Below are 22532 nucleotides of genomic sequence, written 5' to 3'. Positions count from 1 at the left end.
AAAATTTTGATATGCAGACCTAGGCCAGAGCTAAGGTATAAACACAAAATCTAGGTCCAAGCCTAGAATTTTTCAAGCTGGGCTTATGTGGATGGGGATGAAATGATCACCCCTAGCAAAGTGCTAGGGTAGATGGGCATTGGGCAGCAAGGCAGGGCAGCCAAATGGTGCACTAGGTGGGCAGAGCAAGTATGGGCAAAGGGCTCCCGCATGGGTGCCTGTGCACATTGAGCAAGGCATGGGATGCATTTGTGCACATGTCCCATTTGAGACTTTTTTCAAACACATGGGGTTCATCCATTGAAACCCTACCTTCAATTCTTAACCTCTTGACTAAAAAGTGTATTTAATTATGGATAAATTTCTTAAACTATGCCATCATGTCACGGGGCTAGTCGTTGAGGCCCTGTGCGGCACTCGAATGCGACGAGTAAGCCTAAGCAACAAGCAATAACACAAAAAAAGGCAACAAAAATGGCACACGAATTAGCAAAAGGCTACTTGTATTGCATTAATGGATGGCAAGCATAAGCACACAGTTCAGTGACGAGGGGATCTCATGCTTAACCTTTACAACTACCTACCTCCCCTCAAAGAGTATGTTAAGCTTTTGGGTGAGTGACATAAAGATACATCAAAAGGATGAAAAATCATACTAGGTAATTACATAAATGCCATTGGCAATCCCCCCATACAAGAATACATGCATAGCCCACCCATGACACACACTTGGACACCGGAGTGGCGGCTATAGGCATGATGGATGGCACTTGATGGCGCGGCGAAGAGAACACTTGTGATAGTCTCCCCCATTCAATTCAGTCTTCGTCCTCGAAGACTAGCTTCTATTTGAGGCTCAAATCTGCTGTTGATGAAGGAGGGTTCCTCAGTTGCTCCACGAAGTTTATTTCTTCCAAGACCCGGGCATGATGATGGGTGGAAGTCATTAGGGTGTTCTGGATGGTGGGAAAACCTATGGCTAGTCCCTACGTTAAGTCCTTGCTTGGCTGCTTCAAGGTAGGATTTTGGTGTTAGGTAGGAGTGGTGGATATAGGCACGATGGATGGCACTTGATGGCGCGGCGAAGAGAACACTTGTGATAGTTTCCCCCAATCAATTCAGTCTTCGTCCTCGAAGACTAGCTTCTATTTGAGACTCAGATTTGCTATTGATGAAGGAGGGTTCCTCAGTTGCTCCACGAAGTTTATCTCTTCCAAGACCCGGGCATGATGATGGGTGGAAGTCTTTAGGGTGTTCTGGATGGTGGGAAAACCTATGGCTAGTCCCTACATTAAGTCCTTGCCTGGCTGCTTCAAGGTAGGATTTTGGTTGTTCTGCTTTGGTGTTAGGTAGGTTTGCGGCCGAGGCTAGGTCAAAATGAAAGTTTGGATTTTTCGTGTGTTGTTCCCTCTGATGATTTTTTTTCCCACGGGTTGCTCCTCACAAGGCTTCTGTGAGGGTTGATTTGATCATTGTGGTGGCGGACAAGGTACCTAAGGGTACTTGGTGGTACTCGCTCTCCCCGATGATGGTCATAGTGGAACTGGCTGTGGCTGGAGACGGCCTTGGGTCTTCCAGGAGTCCTCGGTGTTGTCGGCTCGTGGTGCTGACGTTGGTGTCGTTGTTGATGCTGATGTTGGCACTGGTGTTGCTGCTGATATTGGTACTGGCACTGGTGTTGATGTTGAAACGGCTTTGGCATGCAAGGGGAGTGTTCTTGGTACAACTGCATGGTTGCTTGTTTCTTGGTACAACTGCAAGGCTGAAAGCTGCTTCCCAAGTATCTGCAGGGTTGATGATACAGGAACCATGCAAGGGGAGTGTTCATCCAAGATAAGTAAGCTGGTAATGTATGGCATAAGTGCTGCTTCTGCCTGTGTGAGGAACTCCACTCCAAGAACAACCTGAAAATCATCCAATGGTACAACAGATAGATTGATGGGTCCTCTCCATGGTCCAACTTGGAGTTCTACTCTACGAGCCATGCCCTCTACTGCTTTGGCCCCTGAGTTGATAGCCTTGACCCACCCTATTTGTTTGGCGGTGGTCAAGTCGAGTCGCTTTGCCTCCGCAAGCGAAATGAAGTTGTGGGTGGCCCAGTGTCCACCAAGGCTTGGGTCGGCCTCCCGCCGAGGATGATGTCTACATAACACAACCCCTTGTGGGCTTTGGTGGGCCGCTTGGATGTGGCCTCTTTCTTAATCATGGCGTTGATAAGCTGAAGGGCGCCTACTCTTGGCGCCGCTGTGGTTTTCTCCTCATCACTCTCTTCATCATCACTGAGTTTGGCGATGAGGGCATTGACCTTCTTTCGCACAGGACAGTCGCTAGTCCAATGATTCTCATTGCAAAGGTAACAAGGCGCAAGAGGAGTAGGTCTCCTAGTGAATCGGTGGCCCTGATAGCTTGGGCCTCCTTGTGGCTTCTTCCCTTGTTGGTAATTGTAGGTCTTGTTCGTGGGCACTGGTTTCTCCTATGTAGAGGTTGATTTCTAATCTCCCCCACTCAAGTTGTTGGTACGCGGACTATGTGGATGGAGGTCTTCCTCTTCTGACTTCCTTAAATCAACGAGTTGCTCGGCCACCGCCATGGCTGTTGCTAAGTCCTTCACCCTACGCCGTTGTAGTTCGAGTTCTGCCCAGGGTTTGAGATCATCCATGAAGTTGAACAAAAGGTCTTTGTCGGACATGTCGGAGATCTCAAGGGTCAGGGCTGAGAACTCTTGGACATAGTCATGCAATGAGTCTTGGTGCTTCAGGTTCTTCAACTTCCTTCGTGCCAAGTACTCAACATTTTTGGGGAAGAACCGTCGCTTGATTTCTCTCTTGAAATCGACTCAGGTGTTGAGGGTCCGAGTGCCACGTTCAATGTCCATGCAACATCTACGCCACCATAACATTGCAATATCATTTAAATACATAGCGGTTGTATGTACCTGTGTTTGGTCATCGTGGATGCCAATCGCGAAGAAGTATTGCTTAAGTTGCCAAAAGAAGTTTTCAAGCTCCCGAGCATCACTAGCACCAAAATATGGAGTTGGTTGGCGCACCTTGATGTGGGTGGATGGAGCAAATGAAGGGTTGGCGGAATTGGCCATAGCTCTTTTCATGATTGTCAACTCGGCCCTCATCTCATCCAACTACGCTTGGAAGTTGTTCATCATGCCTTGAAGGCTGCTTTGGGAAGGGCCGGATTGTGACTGTTGCACTATGTTCTGGATGTCTCAGAGGGCTCCACTAAAGCAGCTCTCCAGCTCCACCACAACATTCTCTACCGTTTCCATGTTGAGATGGATTTCTTCGACCCGGTCGCGAGTCTCACCTACTGTTGCTTCACAGCGTAGGATGTGCATGTCCATGCTAGCTAGTTGGTCAACATATTTGTCACGCTTGCTAGCTTTAGTTGTTCGGCCCTTTGGGGCTTGCGTCTTGGTAGGATTGTCGAGTAGAGCTTCATTGGTGTCATGGGCTTGGTGCAACCCGTGTAGTGTGTCATCAGCAATGTCACAGTTGCTTTTCATTGTGCTGGAGTAGGGGTGAAGACAGGGTCCAATGTGTATGTGTAAGAGCTCCTGCTTTGATACCAACTGTCACGGGGCTAGTCGTTGGGGCTCCGTGCGGCACTCGAATGCGACGAATAAGCCTAAGTAACAAGCAACAACACAAGAAAAGGCAACAAAAATGGCACACGAATTAGCAAAAGACTATTTGTATTGCATTAATGGATGGAAAGCATAAACACACAATTCAGTGTCGAGGGGATCTCATACTTAACCTTTACATGCTCTTGATTCACTCGACTACCTACCTCCCCCCAAAGAGTACGTTAAGCTTTTGGGGGAGTGACATAAAGATACATCAAAAAGATGACAAATCATACTAGGTAATTACATAAATACTATTAGTAATCCCCCAATACAAGAATACATGCATAGCCCACCCATGACACACACTTAAACACCAGAGTGGCGGTTGTAGGCACGATGGATGGCACTTGATGGCGCGGCGAAGAGAACCGACAATCAAGCAACTATTATAACCATCAAAAACATCAAAATTACCCTTTTATGTTCTAAAAGAGAAACCTTCTCCTCATGTAACTTCCACTACCGTTCCCCATTTCTTGTCATTGAACACCTCGATTTCGAGCTCCTCTGCTTCGGTTGTTTCTGGCGATATTCAACTTTCGGTCTGAATTGGTACTCAGGCCGATGGTATGCTTCCCAGTCATTGGAATTTGGATGCACTTTATGTGAATCACACTTGGTCGAAGGTTTATCAGTCACCGAAGCTCTACTTCCTCCGCCTTATCTGAAATGAATAAATAAGTGGTTCTTGATTTCTTCAATAATACGAAGAAACACACCGATTATTCAAATCTTATTGTAGCGAATTATCCCAAACACTAAAATCTTGTTGTCCATCAAACGTCTGGAGCCATGATTACCTTGTTCTTCACCGATTTTGTCCTTTTGTTGATGTGCTTTCAGTTAAACTTCTGGAGCCAAAAAATCTGTTACTTCAAATTTTGCGGCCCGAGTTTGATAAATCTCATCTTGCTTCGAAGCTCAAGACCTCCATCTTGCTTCGAACCATCAACCGTCGACGGCGCTAGATATACGAGTGAAAGCACAGTTGGGGTTTCAATCTATACGAAGCAGGCGGATTTGCGAGTAACTTGTTTATATTAATCACTTGATCGATACTCAACAAATCTAGGCACCAGTTTGAAAGTTCAGAGATCTCCAACCTACTGCCAATTTTGCCATGAAGGTGCTGGTGCCGGAGGGGGTCAATGCAAATGACGATGGCGAAGCTGAACCTGACCCCAACGATTCTTCCTATTAATTGAAAAGCTCTCTGGAGGGGTTTACAGACCCTTGCCTTGACCGGTGCTTCCACCTTTGCTCCAACCCTTTCTCTCTAAAAGGTAAGAAATGACAGAAACCAAAGCTTCAAGCACTGTAACTCTGTTTTTCTCTTGTCCGTGAAGAACAAAGCTTCTAAAAGTTCAAAAACCCCTACTTCTCGAAGAAATGAAGTTTTGTTTTTCCTCTACAAGTGAGGGAAAAAATAGAGAGTAATGGCGAGGGAAAGGAAAGACTACCTTCTGGTTTTGTGTCCTTAGTGCTCTCACCAAAGCTCTGCCGTTCGTAAGTTGTAGCGACCGCCGTCCAGGCGATGACGACGGTGCTTTGGGCGTTTTGAACTGTGTGAACTCTAGGGGTGCTTACCCGAACCGTGGGCCATTTTCTTGAACGGAACTGGTAGTGCTGGGTTTTGGAAAACTGGTAATCGGAATCGAATCGAAATCAGTCGGTTAATCGGTTGATCGATTCGGTTAACTGATGGTTTGGTTCATCGGTTTTTCGGTTTTTTTTACTTTATAATATTTATTATAAAAAAATATATAAAATAATAAATAATATATAATATATTATAAATATATATTTATATATATAATGTGTATTTATTAATTTATAGTATATAAAATATAATATACATAAATATATAGAAAAACATGTTTATCGGTTGGTTCGGTTTTTCAGTTTTTTTTGCTCACCCCTAGTGAACTCCCACATATGCATCAAAATGAGGGACAAAAAGGTAAATTTAACTTCTGGTTGTAAGTTTGAGTTCAAGGATAAAATAGATATTTCATCCATTTTGTCTATGTTTAACGGTACTAATAAAACTTAGTCAATTGTCGGAAACAGTAGGAATAGGGTAGCATTAGACAATTTTCAAACAGTAAGGATGCATTTAGTCAATTCGCTAAACCATAAACATTGTTTAAGAAATTTACCCTTTAATTATTTGCTATTTATCAATTGTTACATTTCAATAATTAACCACATGGATAAAAAGTGTATTTAATTTGTTTATGGGACCAAACACCAATTACCATTTTCATAGTAGGGTTGAGGTCTTTTCCAACCTGACCCAGCCCAAATCTGATTTATCATGTATAAATATTATATAATCATTTATTTAAGTATATAATATCTATATGTATGTCAATAATTATAAGTTTAAAGGCAAAAATTTTCAAAAGCATGATAACTAGAAAATAAAAAAAAATGGAAAAAGGAAATAGACTAATTGGACAAACCCGAGTTCAACTCAATCCTAACTTGAAAACTTCAAATTGGTCTGGTGTTAAGGTCAGGGTTGGGGTTGCATAGCTTGCCTTCGGTTAGTGTTGACTTCAACCTGACCCGACTTGCACCCCCTTACTTATACTTGATAAGTTATCAAGTATAAGTAGGTTTATCTTCGAAAGTAACTTGCTTGGGCTTGTGGTAAACAACCAAAATCCATTTTGCGCCCCATGAGTTCAAGAGAAACCTATGTCATCATTATAATGAAATTAAAAAAAAACACAAAATAATACAAAAGCATCACAAACCAATTTAATGGGTCAATGATTCATTGCTTGGAGTAGACATGGTTTGGGCTAGGGTTGGGCTCGGGTTTGGAGGAGATTATATCTCTTGCAAAAAATTCAGTGGGAGATGTTTTCATGGTTTTCAAAACCATATTAGATTAGACGGTTGTATCGGAAAAACTGGGAACTGGTCATCTGATTGATTCCATTTTACCCCAAAACCGTTTTTTGGCCATAAACTTTTGATTGGGTTATCGAACTGTTGATCCGGACAATGATTTTTGTTTTTTAAATTTTTTTGATTTTTTTCTGTCAGAGCAGACTGTCCGCTTGGACCAGATGGTCGAACCGTTTAACTTAAGAACTGGACTCCAAAATGGTTCCCTATCTGGTCCGATTTTAAAAACCTTGACCCAACTTGCACCGCTAGTTCTTAAATATAACTAGGGTAATGTTTGGAACCAATGTTGTTTCTCCCATGCTGATGTTGCATTGGTATATGTCGTTTTCTCAGAAAAATGACTTTTTTTTTTTTTGTTTGGGACCATTGCTGCCACCTAGGCATTTTCAATGCCACATTAACAAACAGTTACCAGCAACGATATAAAAGCAAGAAAATGCCCGAAAAGGCATTTCTCAGGCTATGTTTTTCTCAATTTCCAAGATGTGTCTTGAAAAAATGTCTTTAAAAAAAAAACGCCCATCCAAAAAGGCATCATTTTCCCTAGCAATGAATTTCCTATGTGGTGCTGTTTCTTTTTTGAGAAAATGGCATTGGTTGCAAACATATATGCCCTTGGTTTATCTTCGAACATGTTTGGGCATGTGATAAACAACCATAACTATTTGGGCTCATTCATACTCTGAACAACAATGGAAGAAGATTTGGTCTCTAAAAGGTTTCAAAGCACTTCATTTGAAGTATTGTCTTAATAGCATTGCAATTAAGTCGTAATTATTTAAACGAGGTATTAGTCACATTGCAATCAAGAAGTCATAATCATGTAAACCAGGTATTAGTCACAGTAATCAATATACCCTCTGTGTGGAAATGCTACAGAAAGTATAACTCGTTCATGCTCTTCTATCTTGTGACCAGGCCAAAGCTTCTTCGTTTGGCTGCAAATTCAGTCTCTATATTCTAGGAATGCAAACACAACCCCCTCTTTTTCTAAATGGTGGAAGTGGTGATTGGACCAAGAGGAACACTTGAATTTTGCTGATGATTCTGTTACTAAATACTATGTTGTTTTGTTATGGAATTTATGGAAGGCGAGAAATGATTTTATTTTTAATGGAATGTGCATCCTATTCCTCTCTCTACTATTCTATCTGTGGGCACGTTGGTGAAGTGAAAACAATTTTACTTCAAGAATCAACAAACTTTTTGTGCTCCAATAGGAAAGTTTCATCGATTGTTTTGAAACCTGGCTGGTGAAAGTTAAAATTGGTGGCAATCACTCTAAGTCTCTGGTTTTGGTTTCTTGATTAACAATGAATTTGGGAATTTTGTGTTTGCGAAATATGGCCCTTGCAAGGTCATCTCTGTTGATTTGTTGAAGTCCTTTGCTATACAAGAATGCTGTTTTTTTTCCTAACACCTTTTAGGACCTATTCATTTTTAACAAGACATTTGAATAAGGGCACTTATCCAGCGGGAAATAAGTATGGTTTTTAAAACCAGAATAGACCGGAAAAACCGTTGATTTTGGTCAGCGAACTACTGACTTGGGCGGTTAATCGTTTGAATGGTTTTGACAATTTTTTATGTTTTTTTTAATTTTTTTTTGTTAGAATGAGCTGACCGTTTGGTTTGAATAATTGGACCATTTAATCCAAGAACCAGACCCCTAACCAGTTTATTCTCTGAATCGATTTTAAAAACCTTGAAAATAAGTGCACCATTGTTACAATGAATAAATTTATCCTATTATATTTTATAAACTTTTCTTCAAATGGAAAAATTACTTATACACTTGAGAGATGACCTAAAAAAAATAACTCTACTACATGGGTCACAATTTATCTAAAACAGAATACAAAAAGGTTGGTCAACAGAAACTATTAAAGTTGGTCAACAGAATCTATTTTCTTGCTGATCAACTTTTCCCCTTCCTTTTCCTGAAAAAACAAATAGTCCTTAATATGAATTCTTTTGACTACTCTCTTAATGTCTGGTCTCTCCTGATTTGTTCCCAAAGATGAAATTGAAGCAGCTCATTTGCTAGCCTCAAAGGGTAATGCAGGTAGCCTGTTTGCTGAGGGGATAATGTTCAATTTCAGCCCTCGGGGGGTGTTATATCAGATAAGGATAATTTTTGGACCCCAATATCAATAAAAGTAATATATTTAATAAAATTTTAAAAATAAATTAACTTTTTAAAAAATAATATAAAAAAGGGGTAAAGTTGTTTTTCATCTTCTTCTTTAGATTATTCATCAAAGCCACCCACCGCTACTTCCGGCACGTCTCCGACTGTCTATCTCCGACAGCTGCCTTCGACTGTCGTCTCCGACAATCAAGAAAGCATCGCTGATAGTCGAACACCAACAAGTTGCCTTTCTGCTAATATCATGTATCGGATTCCTTTCACCAAGCTGGAATCCGCCTCTTCATAGATCTGATTCTCTTTGTTTCCTCTGTTCAAATCTTTCTTCCTTTAACTACCTTTGTCTTTCTGTTGCAGGCTCCAATTGGGGCTCCATCTCTTAAGCTTACTCTGGCTCCTTTTTTCTGGGTTATAGATTGTCCCATCTGCAATCTGGTTGGGTTGTGAAGAAATGGCAAGGTTCCTGCTTCAAGATCTGTGGTTCATTCTTTTAATCATGGCAACACGTACTTGTTCCACCACCGAATTACTTAAGTGAAGGGTTTCCGGTAATTTGATATGTTTTTACTTACCGGTGTCCGACTATCAGCGATGCTTTCTCGATGGTTGGAGATTGGAGGCAGCTGTCGGAGACAATAGCCAGAGGCGGAGACGACAGTCGAAGATGTGCCGGAGGCGGTGGCGGGCGGCTCTGGTGAATAATCTAAAAAAGAAAAAGAAGATAAATAGTAATTTTGCTTCTTTTATATTATTTTTAAAAAGTTAATTTATTTTTAAAATTTTATTAAATATATTATTTTTATTGATATTAGGGCCTAAAAGTTGCCCTTATCTAATATAACCTTTTTTTTCACTTTTTTCCCGTTTATCTTCTACTGTTTATTTGCTGTAACTTTGTGTTAAGTTATCTTTGGATTACGATGATCAGGACACATCAACCATTAGGTCCGAATTGGCATTGACACCCGACGTAGCGCTCCTCTCATACACCCCACAGCCCATCCCAGCCTTGTTCATGACAATTATAGAAGATGTTTTCAATGCACGCTGAGATGTGCCTGTCGCTGTCAAAATTCATCATATCCCACCAGTGTTTTAAAATCCAGCCGCCTCAGCAGTCAAATATCGGGGTCAAGGAGTAAACTTATGTCATCATTAAAAAAAAAAAAACCAAAAACCCATTTAATGGGTTAATAATTCAACCGCCCGGTCAGACAGGTTATACGTTGTCCCGGACCGGGACCGGGACCGGTCCAATGACCAGGCTAAATGACTAATAACGGATTGAAAACACTTTTACTTTAGTACCACCTAGAGGCCTTGGTGAACTGCTTAATCAGAATTTGGGGTTTAAGTACATATTTGGGTGGTATCATGTGTTTCCGGTAGCATAGTGGAAAACCTTCCAATCGTGGAGCTAATTTTTGTGTTGGCTCTTTCTTACGTGGAAACCTTACAATGATGGTCTTGATCCTTCAAGTCTCGACAACGTTTACCACGTGTTAGGTTCTGCCGTATCACCACTCACCAGACCCCACCAAAATGTACAAGCCTGCCAGCCTGGGCCTGGAGTAGTTGAGTGTCAAAGAAGACTCGAGTAAGAACTTAGAGGCTGAAAGATGGAAAATGGGTACATCTCCAATCGAAACTGCTAAATGGGACAGATATCGAAGCTGGATGACATGATGACACGCGCCTCACAAGCACATCCTGAGGCGCCCGAGTGTGAGGAGCAGATCCCGTCTCTCTCTAATCTCCATGGTTGTTGGTGAGGACTGAGTACTGAGGACAGGATCAGTATTTGAATTGGAATTTGCTCTTCAACGTACCTAACATCCCTCTTCCCTTCTTACCAATTACCAACAAACCCCTTCTCTTCTCTATTTTTCTTTCCCACCAACCCCGCCGTCTCTCTCTCTCTCTCTCTGTTCCTTTCCTTTTTAAACGCAACAAATCAGAGGACGGCGCAGTGCAACTCAATTGATCGCCCGCCATGGCTAGTTCTTCGATTCAGGGTTCCTGCTCTTCCAACATTACTCCCACACCAGCTCGTCGTCATCGAAATCGACCTCTTGGAGTTTCTTCCGATCGGGAACCTTTCAGATCTCTCTCTTTCTCCTCTCATCTCCACAGCCTCTCCTTAAAGTATGTTCCCCCCACACGCGCGCGCGCGCGCGCACACACACACACACACACAATTTTACTTCTCGTTTTGATTACTCTATACTCTTCTTTTCATATTTCTTTTAGAATGAATTTTGCTCTCCAAATCCTTTCATTTGGTAGTTTCCCCTTCTTCGTTTGTCTTTAATTTTCTCCTACCCTCTCTAATTTCTTGTGCTGTTTTTATTAGCATCGGTTGACTTAGCAAAACAGTCAAAGTTATACCTTTCTGGAAAATAAATTTTCTCACTATAGCATGAATTTAGTTTATGTTACGAGGAAATGAGACATGAGTCTTTCAATCAAGTCCAATTTTTATTGTGTAGAAATCCTTGTTGAATTCGTTTGTTTGAGAAGTTTATAAGAAATTCTTTGTGAAAATTTGACGTAAACTCAAAACACCACTTCATAGGCCACTATGCTGTTGATCCTTCGCCTTAGTACTTTTTATACTTTTTTCTCTTCACTAAGCTGCATATGTGACTGTTTCATGTTCTCTATATTCTCCTCATAGATCCTTAGGGCAAAGGTTGCACGTGCAGCCATTTAAAACGTCTGCCGTGGTAAGAGCAGAGTGCAGCCCCGAGAAAATGCAGATCGACATCTCGTTGAGCCCTAGAGTAAACTCTGTTAAGCCCTCAAAGACAGTGGCTATAACCGACCAAGCAACTGCACTTGCACAAGCTGGGGTACCGGTTATAAGGTTAGCGGCTGGAGAACCTGATTTTGATACCCCGGCTGTAATTGCAGAGGTTGTTAATAACTTACGTCTAGTTTGTTCCTCTTCTCTTTTATATTCCATTTTTATTAATATTACTAGTAGTTTCCATGTAGTTTCTCTATTTTCTCCCACATTATTTTTTTTTGTTTATTTAAATTTAGGCTGGAATAAATGCAATCCGCGAGGGCTACACAAGGTACACCCCAAATGCAGGTACTTTGGAGCTCCGGAAAGCTATTTGTCATAAGCTTAAAGGTTAGTTCTTGGTGTTGTAAGCATAAAATTTTGCATTGCTCAAACTACTTATCTGCTTTGGATTTTTGATGCTTGTTTTCCATGAAGATTCTAACGTATGTTCTCTAATGTTAGAGGAGAATGGACTGACTTATACACCTGATCAGATTTTGGTCAGTAATGGAGCCAAACAGTGTATCCTACAAGCTGTGCTTGCAGTTTGCTCTCCTGGTGATGAGGTGAAGTAGCATATACCTTCATTAACATCTCTCTATTGACAGATATTGTATAATCTCTGGGAAGTCAACTTTGGGCTTTGCGTCTAGAGAAATAACTTTCATGATATGGTCTTCTGTTGTTGGTATATTGCTATGATACATATTACAAGGACAATTCATTTTCTGTGAGTGACTATTGCAAATACCAAGTCTTACTTTCTGTCATTTATCAAAAAAAAAAAAAAAGTCATACCTTGTGTCAAAAACATGCTTTCTTAGATGAAATTTAGTTTATCATATTATATAAACTTTCATGTATATTGACTTATTTCTATTTGTGTTTGCTATATATTACATGAACTAAGTTATGTTAGAAATGTATTTCATAATTTGTGAAATAAACTGTACAGACTTGCCTGCACTTCAGAAAATTTTCATCTCAGACACTTTGTATCAGGTCTGGAGATTAACATCTTGCTTGCCCTTTACAAGGGCTCCAATGCCTACTATTCTTGTTTTATTGTTTTGCCTCTTTCTACTTTCTGAATTCAGCTCCTAACATAAACTTTTCTAGACTAAATTAATAACTAAACATTTGAGACTAATTAATTCTATCTTCATACTCACCGCTGCTTTTCTGCCAATACTTACCATGGGCAAACGAGGCAGAATTACTGTCTAAATCTCCTATATTTGGTAAAAGTTAATTCCTTGGGATGATTGATAGAAGACAATGGATCTTTATCTAACTAACCGATACTAAACATTGCAATGTCACGTGACGTGAGGAATGGGTATGGAGAAAATTTCTTAGTAAATAGTAATCTGTACAATGGCCATCGCCCATTGATGTTTCGGGTGTTTGGGGTCTTGGGAGGGATAGACTGGATACAGTGAGGAAAGGGTATAGAGAAAAATTGTTAGTAAATAGTAATCTGTACAATGGCCATCACCCATTGGTGTTTCTGGCTGTTTGGGATCTTGCGAGGGATAGACTGGATACAGACCTAACCTTTGGCATTCTTTTCCACAAAGTGGCCACTCTCAGGCTTGAAAGTTGAAACTATTGCCTCATGCTTTTCAGGCTGAGAGTTTACCACTGCACCAAGTGATGGCCTCTAGTAATCTGTAAAATGATGATAGTAATAATAATGCACTTGTATAACCATAGTTTTCAGATTGCTAAGGTGAGGCTAGGCAACGGGGGGGGGAAGGGTGCCTTGTTGCCTAGGCGATGAATTTTTTGAAGTAAAAAACATGTATCCTAGGGTAGTTTCCTTAATAATCCATAATTTTCATAAGAAAAGTATACTTTCCATATTTTCCATATTTCTTAATAGAAAATCAACATATTCATGAGAAGAAAAAGAAGAAAGAAAAGAAAATTCACAAAAATATAGAGAAGAAAATGAGTTGATTAGACAAAGTTTTAAGTTCTTCCTTACTTATTTGTTCTGGTTTTGAAGACTTTTTTTTTTTTTTTTGATTGGAAACGGTAACATCTTACACTCTCAACCACTCAGACAAAGAGTGTTGACCACAAACAATTTCAAGTATAACAGTACAGCCCAAAAAAAAGTTTTCCCTAAATGTCCCCTGCTTTGCCAAGCTATCTGCCACATAGTTTGCTGACCTCCTTACCCATTTGAAAATTACTCCAGCTTCCCTTGCCAAGCAGATTATTTCCCTTATTTGCTGTCTAAAATTCCATACACCCAACCTCTTTGTTTGCAATCACCTTATTAACAGTTTAGAGTTCCCTTCCACCTCCAAGTTCTGAAATCTCCATTGCTTGGCAAATCTTAGGCCTTGTAGGTGAGCCAAAATTGCAGCTCTCAAAGAGTCTCCCACTCCTATGGGACCAGAGTATAGTGCCACCATTCTGCCCTCCCCATCCCTGAAGACTCCCCCAGCTCCCGAGGGTCCTGGATTACCCATGGAGCTTCCGTCAAAGTTCAATTTTACCCTTTTGTTGTGCTGTAGGTGTCCAATAAGGCTGAAGAATAGGCTATCTGGTTGAAGAGTTTGCCACTGTTGACCAACCCCTTTGTATATCATCCACTGAAAAGTCTTTAAATAAGTCACTAACTTTCAGCCAATGTATGACTTTAATGGCTACACAGTCAATGATTTGTTCTTTTGATCTTTGTGCTCCTTGGAATATTCTATTATTTCTTCCCTCCCATAAAGGCCAAAGAATGGCTACACTTGTTGCCCTCCACATCACTTTTCCCCTTTTCTTTAGTAGTAGGAAAAAACTTGGGTTGAAAAGACTTGTCACATCCGGGGGAGGGGTCCACCTAGCCAAATAAGGAAGAAAACCAACTCCACACACAAGAAGCAAAGGGAGAAGAAAGTAAAAGATGTGTTACTATCTCACCATATCCCAAACAGAGGCAACAAATATGAGGGGAGAGATAGTAATTCGACCTCCTTTTTTGTAAATTATCTAGAGTATTGATTTTCTGGAGCACCACCTCCCAGCAAAAGGCTCTTATTTTTGGGGGTACAGGATTACACTAGACTTCCTTTGTAGGAAAGGAGCCTCCTAGGTGCGAGGATTGAAGGAGGGCAGAAAAAAGGGGGCATAGGTAAAGGAGCTAGAAGGAGACTTTGACCAAATCCTACTGTCCTAACAAGAGAGGTCCAAGAAAGCAGTATTAAGAAGGGAGATAAGATCATCTACTAGGCCCATTTCAGATTTCCTTAACCCTCTCCTTAATCCTAGATCCCAAGAGTTTTCGTTAACAAGCACTGAAGAAATCACTCTTCCTTTTGTTGAGGGACAAGGAATAGATGGGTGGATATCTGTCTTTAAGAGGAGTGTCCCCAAGCCAGACATCCTCCTAGAAGCGTACTTTATTGGTCCAATACAGCATTTAGCAATGTTTGTGTTGATTAAACCCTAACAAATAAGAAAATAATAAAAAAGAAATTAGTATATAAACACACAAAATGAGTATTTTAGTTTAATAATGTCTATTTTATAATTACAATCTCAAAACATTAAGAATATAAAAGTATTTTATAGCACAATGTACAAAACTACTTGGCAATTAGATGAGGCAAGCCTCCAAGGGTGCCTTGTTGCCTAGGTGTTGCCTTGACAACTATGTGTGTAACCCAATTGAATATTGTTAGTATTAATACTTAATAATAGCCATTTGATGAGGCAAGAAACTCAACCACTTTAAAATGGAAAGTGAAATATTAGTAAAAGAATGTATCCATTCCCAAACCATCCACGTAGTAGGGTGTCTGACTACCAAAGAGAATATGTTTTGAAGATCACACTTTTCTAGGTTTGTCTTGACATAGTTTTATTGCTTGTATCTGAGCATCCTTTCCAGTCAAAACCACGATGACAGACCTAGAGACTTAATATGTAAAATTATGAAGAAAACTAGTGCTGCATACATACTTTGTAAAACCTTTTCTTTATTAAATTTAAAGTTTACTATTCTAATGATAAAATTTTGAAACCTAAAAAGGTGTATCGCAATAATTTTTTTTTGCTTCAGGTTATAATTCCAGCTCCATTTTGGGTAAGCTATCCGGAAATGGCAAGGCTGGCGGATGCAACACCTGTAGTTCTACCGACACAGATATCTGAGAATTTTCTTTTAGACCCAAAGCTTCTTGCATCCAAACTCACTGAAAAGTCAAGGCTGCTGATTCTTTGTTCCCCTTCCAATCCAACTGGATCTGTTTATCCGAGAAAACTGCTTGAGGAGATTGCCGATATTGTAGCAAGGCATCCTAGGCTTCTGGTAGGATCATGAATCAATAACCTTAGTAAAAATTGAACAAAATTATGCTCTCTATTTATTCATCTAACCTTAACATTTTAACTAATACTCTTTTATTTTTGTCTATCAGGTTTTGTCTGATGAGATATATGAGCATATTATTTATGCACCAGCAACTCACACAAGTTTTGCTTCTTTACCGGGCATGTGGGAGAGAACTTTGACAGTCAATGGTTTTTCCAAGGTAATTTACCTGTGTTATGTATTCATACGTTGTTGTGGCTTCTTACCTTGATTTTGTCATGATTTTGCAGTGACCAATACCCATTGCAAGCTGAGCACTAACTTTTAAAACTTATCTGTATCATTTCTTGCTCTATGCAAAATTTGGTGACCTGAAATTGGATTGAAATGGATAAGTTGCCTTTGTGAGTATTAATGATTGAAGATGGACATTTACAGGCCTTTGCGATGACTGGCTGGCGTCTTGGATACCTAGCTGGTCCAAAACACTTTGTTGCAGCATGTGGGAAAATCCAGAGCCAGGTATGCATCTCATTTTGAATGTTCACCTATTATTGTGATTTCACCAACTGTAGTGACCTTGATTACTCAGTGGCTTGTCTAGAGCAGTAATGACATTCTTTAACTGCTCTCTGGAGTATAAGATCTATCGGATTAGTTGCATCAAATGGTGGGTCTGATCCCTTAGCATGTGAGATGCATTCAGGGATCAGGAGGCCCCAGCCATCTGATGGATCCTACTCTGAGTACTTTTTGGCCGGAAAAAATAAAAGAAAATAATAGGTTTTCCAAAATGGATGCGGATGTCCATACCTTTGATTGCATTCTTTGGAGACAGATTTATGGTCAACTTTCCAAATGGTTCTATGGGTTGAACATTGATTTAAAAGGCATGCCTAGGCGCTCAGGCAAGGCACATTTTAAGGTATGCGCCTTTCCTAGGCCCCAGGCGCAGCACTTTCAAAAGGTGCACATGCATGGTGCACCTTGTGAGCATTGTGCTTCAGCCTAGGCATGCATGTTTTTTATTTATTGCGCTTTTTATTCTTTTTCGAACCTACCTTAAGACCCCAACATGGATTTGTTTGGGCTTTCCTCGAGGGGGCTTGGTACAAAGGCAGCTTGTAGAATCAAGAATGCAAGATGTTTTACATCATATTAGCTATTTGAAGTAATGCAATCAAGGAAACAAAAAGAAATCGTGGGTTTTACATGCTTGAAAATGTTTTATATGTTTGATTTTATTTTTAAATTTAAAGTTGAATACACTTTACATGTTATGTTTATGTATTTTAATTTTAGATAATAGGTTTTTTAAAATATTTATTTTAAAATTTAAGTTTATATTTTTATTAATATTATGTTTAATATATATTTTTTTTAATTTTTGCATTTTTTGGATTTTTTGTATTTTGTGCCTTGCTTTGAAAAGGTGTGCGCCTTGCCTTGTGCCTTGCACCTTGCGCCCAGGCGCAAATTGCCCCTTGCATGCTTTTAAAACACGGGTTGGATTTGGGCCAATTTTTGCATAGAAGAAACTCACAGGGGACCCAGCCACATATATATCCATCACCTATATGACATAGTTAACTAGGGCAATTACCGAAAAAAAAAGGTTAACTAGGGCTCTGCCCTTCCTTAAGTGCAGACATTTCTCATGTATAGTGTTTTCTATGCTTCTCTTAGTCTCTCTCTAGTTTTCACCTAGCTAAAGCCATACTTTCTGCAGAACCTCAGTCAGGTATACTGAGAGGGTGACAAGTCCTGCTTGGTTATTTTGAGTCTTTTCCTGTACAATGCAAAATTTTCCTGGTTTCACTGATTCATGATGTTGTTCCAGTTCACATCTGGTGCTAGCAGTATTTCTCAGAAAGCAGGGGTTGCTGCTTTAGGATTGGGGTATGCTGGAGGGGAGGCAGTCTCTACAATGGTAAAAGCATTCCAGGAGCGGCGGGATTTCTTAGTCAAGAGCTTTAAAGAATTGGAGGGTGTCAAGATTTCAGAGCCCCAGGTAGCAATTTGTATTCTGTCCCTTTTTAGCCATGTATGTAAAAACTTGTCTCTCAGTTGAAAATCCTTTGAATTTGCAGGGTGCTTTCTACCTGTTCCTTGATTTCAGTTCCTACTATGGAGCAGAGGTTGAGGGGTTTGGTCTCATCAAGGGTTCTGATTCCCTCTGTCGATATCTGCTGGATAAAGCACAGGTATTGGTTGTATTGTTATTTGATAATGATAAATGACCACAACAATAATTTTTTTTTGGTATTGAACCACTCGCCTTTTTGCCCCCATGGGGGCCGTATTTCAATTTTACTTGGCATAGTACACTACTTTTTCTAGCAACATTAATAACTCTTCTCAAAGGTGGTGAGAGCCAATAGTGGGGCTCGAAGCCGCATCTAAGCTGGGACTACTCAGTTTACATGCCAACTGAGCCACCACAACAATAACAATGAGAGGTGTAACAAGTCATCTATTGCTTTCCATGGCAAATGTGCAATAGGATAGTAGTTAGGACTGATTTATTTGCATCTTAAGGGGTCTACTATGGTAGAAAAATTGATCCAATTGAGGATGATCCTGTCACTTACTCATCCTGTTGGGTCAATATAATGAATCTGTAAGTGGGTCCTATTAAATCCAGATGTTGCTTCCTCAGTGTTTTTCATATTGAGATTCCTTCCTAGTTCATCAGGCTTCGGAATATATGCCTGAACCAATGTCTTGAGTTATTTAGGAATTGGTTGGTGGCTGATTTCACAGGTTGCACTCGTCCCTGGAGATGCATTTGGAGATGACAACTGCATCCGTATCTCCTATGCGGCATCCCTTTCCACACTGCAAGCAGCCATGGAGCGAATCAAGGGAGCAATGGCTTTACTCAAGCGTCCTGTTCCTGCTTGATTGGAAAAATTCCTTTGATGGAATTGTTTTCACTATTGATGTCTTTGTATCAAGTCTATGCACTATGTACTAATTATGATTGGAATGAGATTAGATAATTGTAAGGGCGTATGTATTAATCTCTCTGTATTAGTCCAAGAGTTAAAAAATGTCTTCTATTTTTTCTTCCTCTTCCAATTTTGGGATGTTTATAACGAATGCTCACAGCCTCACAATCGTTACAAAGTCACAAGCTCAAGATGCTAGATGTGTATCCCAAGTTTAAAGATTCACATCTCTTGTGCATTTACCTGAATACCCCTTGTCAGGCAATATTAACGGTGAGTGAGTTCCTTGGCTCCCCGCTCCCATGAAAGATCCCCTGAGTTCTGATAAGAAAGCCAAATGAAACCTTTTTGGCAGGACTGGAGTGCATGTACAGATTCATGTTGCATCCTTTGAAAGTTAACACTCGCGAGTGGATGTGGAATCGATTCCTGCATGGAAGAAGTATTTTTTTTGTTGCTTCACATGTACCAGGAGCAGCCCTCACTAAAAGCGGCCGGGAAACCAAATGGGCCAAGTAATTAAGCTGGAATCTTGTTTTAAACCAAATGCCTCTCTTTTTGTTTGCTGTCGCTATTCCTCGCTAACTGCAGTTGGTTTCGGTTTTCCTCTCGCACAATACATCTCCGAGAAGCTAAGCTAAGGACGCCTTCCTGCGATCAAACTCTTGACTTGAACTGCAAGACAATCTAACTCAAGAAGAATATCCACCGATGCTGCTTTCCATTTCTGCGTCCTCGTCTCCTTGACCATTTTATAAGTAACCTCATGATGACGACAACAGGGGCGGGAAAGAAATGGCGGTTCCTAATTCCAGCGGTGAAGGTGCGGCAGAGATTGTGTTCTTCGACTTAGAAACGACAGTGCCCGGCAGAGCTGGACAACGGTTCTGGGTGCTAGAGTTCGGAGCAATTGTGGTCTGCCCACGGAAGCTCATTGAACTGGAAAGCTATTGTACTCTGATAAGACCCGGAGACCTCTCTGCGGTTGCACTGAGGTCAGGGCGAAGTGACGGGATTACCCGCCAAGTGGTGGCGACTGCACCCACTTTCGAGGACGTCGCCGATAAGATATTTGGTATCTTGAATGGTAGAATATGGGCAGGACATAACATCCAGAGATTCGACTGTGCCCGTATCAAGGAGGCTTTCGCTGACATTGGACGCCCTGCTCCCGTGCCCGTCGGTGTGATGGATTCCTTGGGAATCCTGACTCAGAAATTCGGCCGGAGAGCTGGTAACATGAAGGTAGGTCTGACGTCTAATTAACCACATACATGCTTAATTGCTTATCAGTATCTGACATGAGAAAATGGTTAACGACGATGGGCCTAAAACCCAATTGAATGTTGCACTTTGATCCTATTTTTAGAATGAAAATGTGGGCAAAGTGGAAGCAAAGAATGAACGACTGTAGTGTAATGTTTATTCCCCTTAGCTAGTCAGTAGCCATGCACAAGATTCAAAATATTTATGGTTGTTCAAGTTTTTTCGCTTTGTTTCATTAATACCCATAAATATAGGCTTAAATTAATAAGTGTCGAGCTTGACTTCTTCATCTCTTCTTTAGATGGCGACATTGGCTGCGTACTTTGGGCTTGGACAGCAAAAGCACAGGTAATATGGATGCACATTTACAACTTTGACATATATAGGAAGCAAACAATACTATTACTGTGGGACTTCTCCTTAAATTCTAACTGCGGCAACTGCCTGACAGGAGCCTCGAAGATGTCCGGATGAACCTGGAGGTCCTCAAGCACTGTGCAACTGTTTTGTTTCTGGTAAATATATTATATATGGACAATTTTACTTTCTGCTTTTTTTTTTTGGGTCTGTTTTAAATTTCCTTGTAAAGTAACTTGGAACAAGGTAACTCCATTAATCTTAATCTCACCGACCGGTTTGTTTAGGAGTCAAGCCTCCCAAATGTGTTGGCTGGTAATTCCCAGGGCTCCCCAACTGTAACAACAAGGAGCAGAAGCAACGGAAGGTTGTCATATGGGGAAGAAACGAGCAGAAGATCTCCTCCTACTTCTATTGGGCACCACAGAGCAGTTCCTTACGTAACTGGAAGATTTGGAAAGGTCCGTATTCTTCTTCTTCAATAAGCAATGGTTCTTCATAGCTAAAATACTATTCAGTTAACAATTAATGCTTAAAGTTGAATTCTCGATGAAATAACAGATGACGGACAGAGTAATAAAGGATCTCCCATGCAAGGCCTACGAGAAACCACCACTTAGTAACTTCCTCAAGCATTCTCATTCTGTACTAAGATGAACAAGGAAGAGGCTTCAAGATTTCATCCCCTTCCATTGTTAGCAATACAACAGTTGTCAAATCGGAGAGGAAGATGAAAATTGCAGAAATACCTTGTGTCATCTCTGGTGAGCGTCTCTCTCAAATTGGAAGTGGACATCGGCTTCGTTCAATATAATACAGACTAGAGACTCGTGCTAAGATTTCCTCTCACTCTCTATAGAGCTTGGTGCTCCGTGCTGAACCAAAGTCACAAATTCATGAAATGTGAATATGTGATTCTCTCCCTAGATGTTTCCTCTGTATATTTTCATTCATTTACCCTTCAATTGTGTTCTGTATTGAGAAATGAAATCGTTATTTATTATTGATAAACACACCTGGGATAGCTCCCCTTTTACTAAGTTGCACCCCAGGGTATGTCATCCCATGATTGACAACAAGCATTAGATTTTTGGTAAGTTCCTTATCTGCGTAAATATAATTACTTGGATAATTTTTTCTTAGGAAACACTTGCCCAGGTAAGTGCATTTATGTATATTCTTCTATTTCTTAGGTAAATAAGACAAATGACCATTTTAACCCTAAAATCCATTATTAAGGGGCATTTTTGTCCCAAAGTGTTGGCAACTTTTCTCTCAAGTGGGAAAATTATTTATCCACTTTTTTCTGGTCCCACAAATATGAAAAAAGACCATAAGATTCTTGATCAGTGGAAACCAAAATCTTATTGACCAACTTTTCCCCCTCAAAATCTAAAAAAAAAATACCCCCAAAAGTTATGAGATATTCCTCATGTGCGACTGGTGATGGGATCTCCTATTAAAAAAGAATTCCAACATGATGTGTGTCACCTGTGAGATGGTGTGAAGAGCATTCTATGAGGAGCAAATCTGAATCGGCATATCTCATCACCATAAGACGGGTGTGGGATCCATCGTGTATGAGACGTGCCGATACGGATCATGTTGGAACGGATCTGAAGGGATTTTGGTTGAGAGGAAGGAGTTCCGAACTCGTATGACTGTAGGATCATGTGGCCAGCATTTTATGGTCTCTGTATCTACTTCACCTTTAAATCCCACTAATATGATTATGACAGTGAGCAGTTCAAAGTTGAAATTTGCATCTTCAAATATGGTAGGAGGAGCAAGTGGGCCTAGACCTTTTCACGGCTCCAAGTGATCTTTTCACATGAAACTGTTGTGCCACTCATCTAAAAGCTGTTCATCGGGATTAGGGCTGTTCATAACAAGATTCATACTGATCAAACCAACCAATCCAGTTCGATCCAATTCGAGTTGGCCGATTTTTCTTCACCATCGATCGGTTTCGGGTTACAAAAAAATATAAACCGATGGTTCGGTTCAGTTTCAGTTTTCAAATCGATCCGAACTGACTTAGATATATATTATATATAATATATAATATATAATAATATAATATATATACAGCTTTATTACAGAAATATACATATTATATATAAAATTTCTGA

At 40.3% G+C, this 22532-nt stretch overlaps 2 protein-coding genes and 1 long non-coding RNA gene across 3 annotated transcripts; 2 read left to right on the top strand and 1 right to left on the bottom strand.

Annotated features, from left to right (window-relative positions):
* Positions 1 to 3692: 3692 nt before the first annotated feature.
* Positions 3693 to 7479, bottom strand: LOC148791355 (uncharacterized). Its single transcript, XR_016076416.1, has 2 exons — positions 5107 to 7479; positions 3693 to 4922 (listed from the first exon to the last, which is right to left on the bottom strand). It is a non-coding gene; the product is annotated as an uncharacterized LOC148791355 (long non-coding RNA).
* A 1360-nt stretch (positions 7480 to 8839) lies between these two features.
* Positions 8840 to 18907, top strand: LOC104600083 (bifunctional aspartate aminotransferase and glutamate/aspartate-prephenate aminotransferase-like). The gene is made up of 10 exons (XM_010262907.3): positions 8840 to 10862; positions 11395 to 11632; positions 11763 to 11856; positions 11971 to 12074; positions 15575 to 15823; positions 15933 to 16046; positions 16265 to 16348; positions 17667 to 17837; positions 17917 to 18030; positions 18590 to 18907. The coding sequence occupies exons 1-10, from the start codon at positions 10711 to 10713 to the stop codon at positions 18728 to 18730; spliced, it is 1461 nt and encodes a 486-aa protein (XP_010261209.1). The 5' UTR covers positions 8840 to 10710; the 3' UTR covers positions 18731 to 18907.
* Positions 18908 to 19043: 136 nt separating this feature from the next.
* LOC104600084 (protein NEN4-like) lies at positions 19044 to 21542 on the top strand. Its single transcript, XM_010262908.3, has 5 exons — positions 19044 to 20022; positions 20345 to 20391; positions 20495 to 20558; positions 20688 to 20861; positions 20962 to 21542. The coding sequence occupies exons 1-5, from the start codon at positions 19573 to 19575 to the stop codon at positions 21055 to 21057; spliced, it is 831 nt and encodes a 276-aa protein (XP_010261210.1). The 5' UTR covers positions 19044 to 19572; the 3' UTR covers positions 21058 to 21542.
* The last annotated feature ends 990 nt before the right edge of the window (positions 21543 to 22532 follow it).

The sequence above is a fragment of the Nelumbo nucifera genome, chromosome 5, assembly GCF_055504915.1.
Source record: "Nelumbo nucifera cultivar China Antique chromosome 5, China Antique-T2T, whole genome shotgun sequence".
In the NCBI taxonomy this organism is placed as follows: domain Eukaryota; kingdom Viridiplantae; phylum Streptophyta; class Magnoliopsida; order Proteales; family Nelumbonaceae; genus Nelumbo; species Nelumbo nucifera.
The sequence above is the reverse complement of the archived record's forward strand: the minus strand, read 5'-3'. Positions and strand labels throughout refer to the sequence as shown.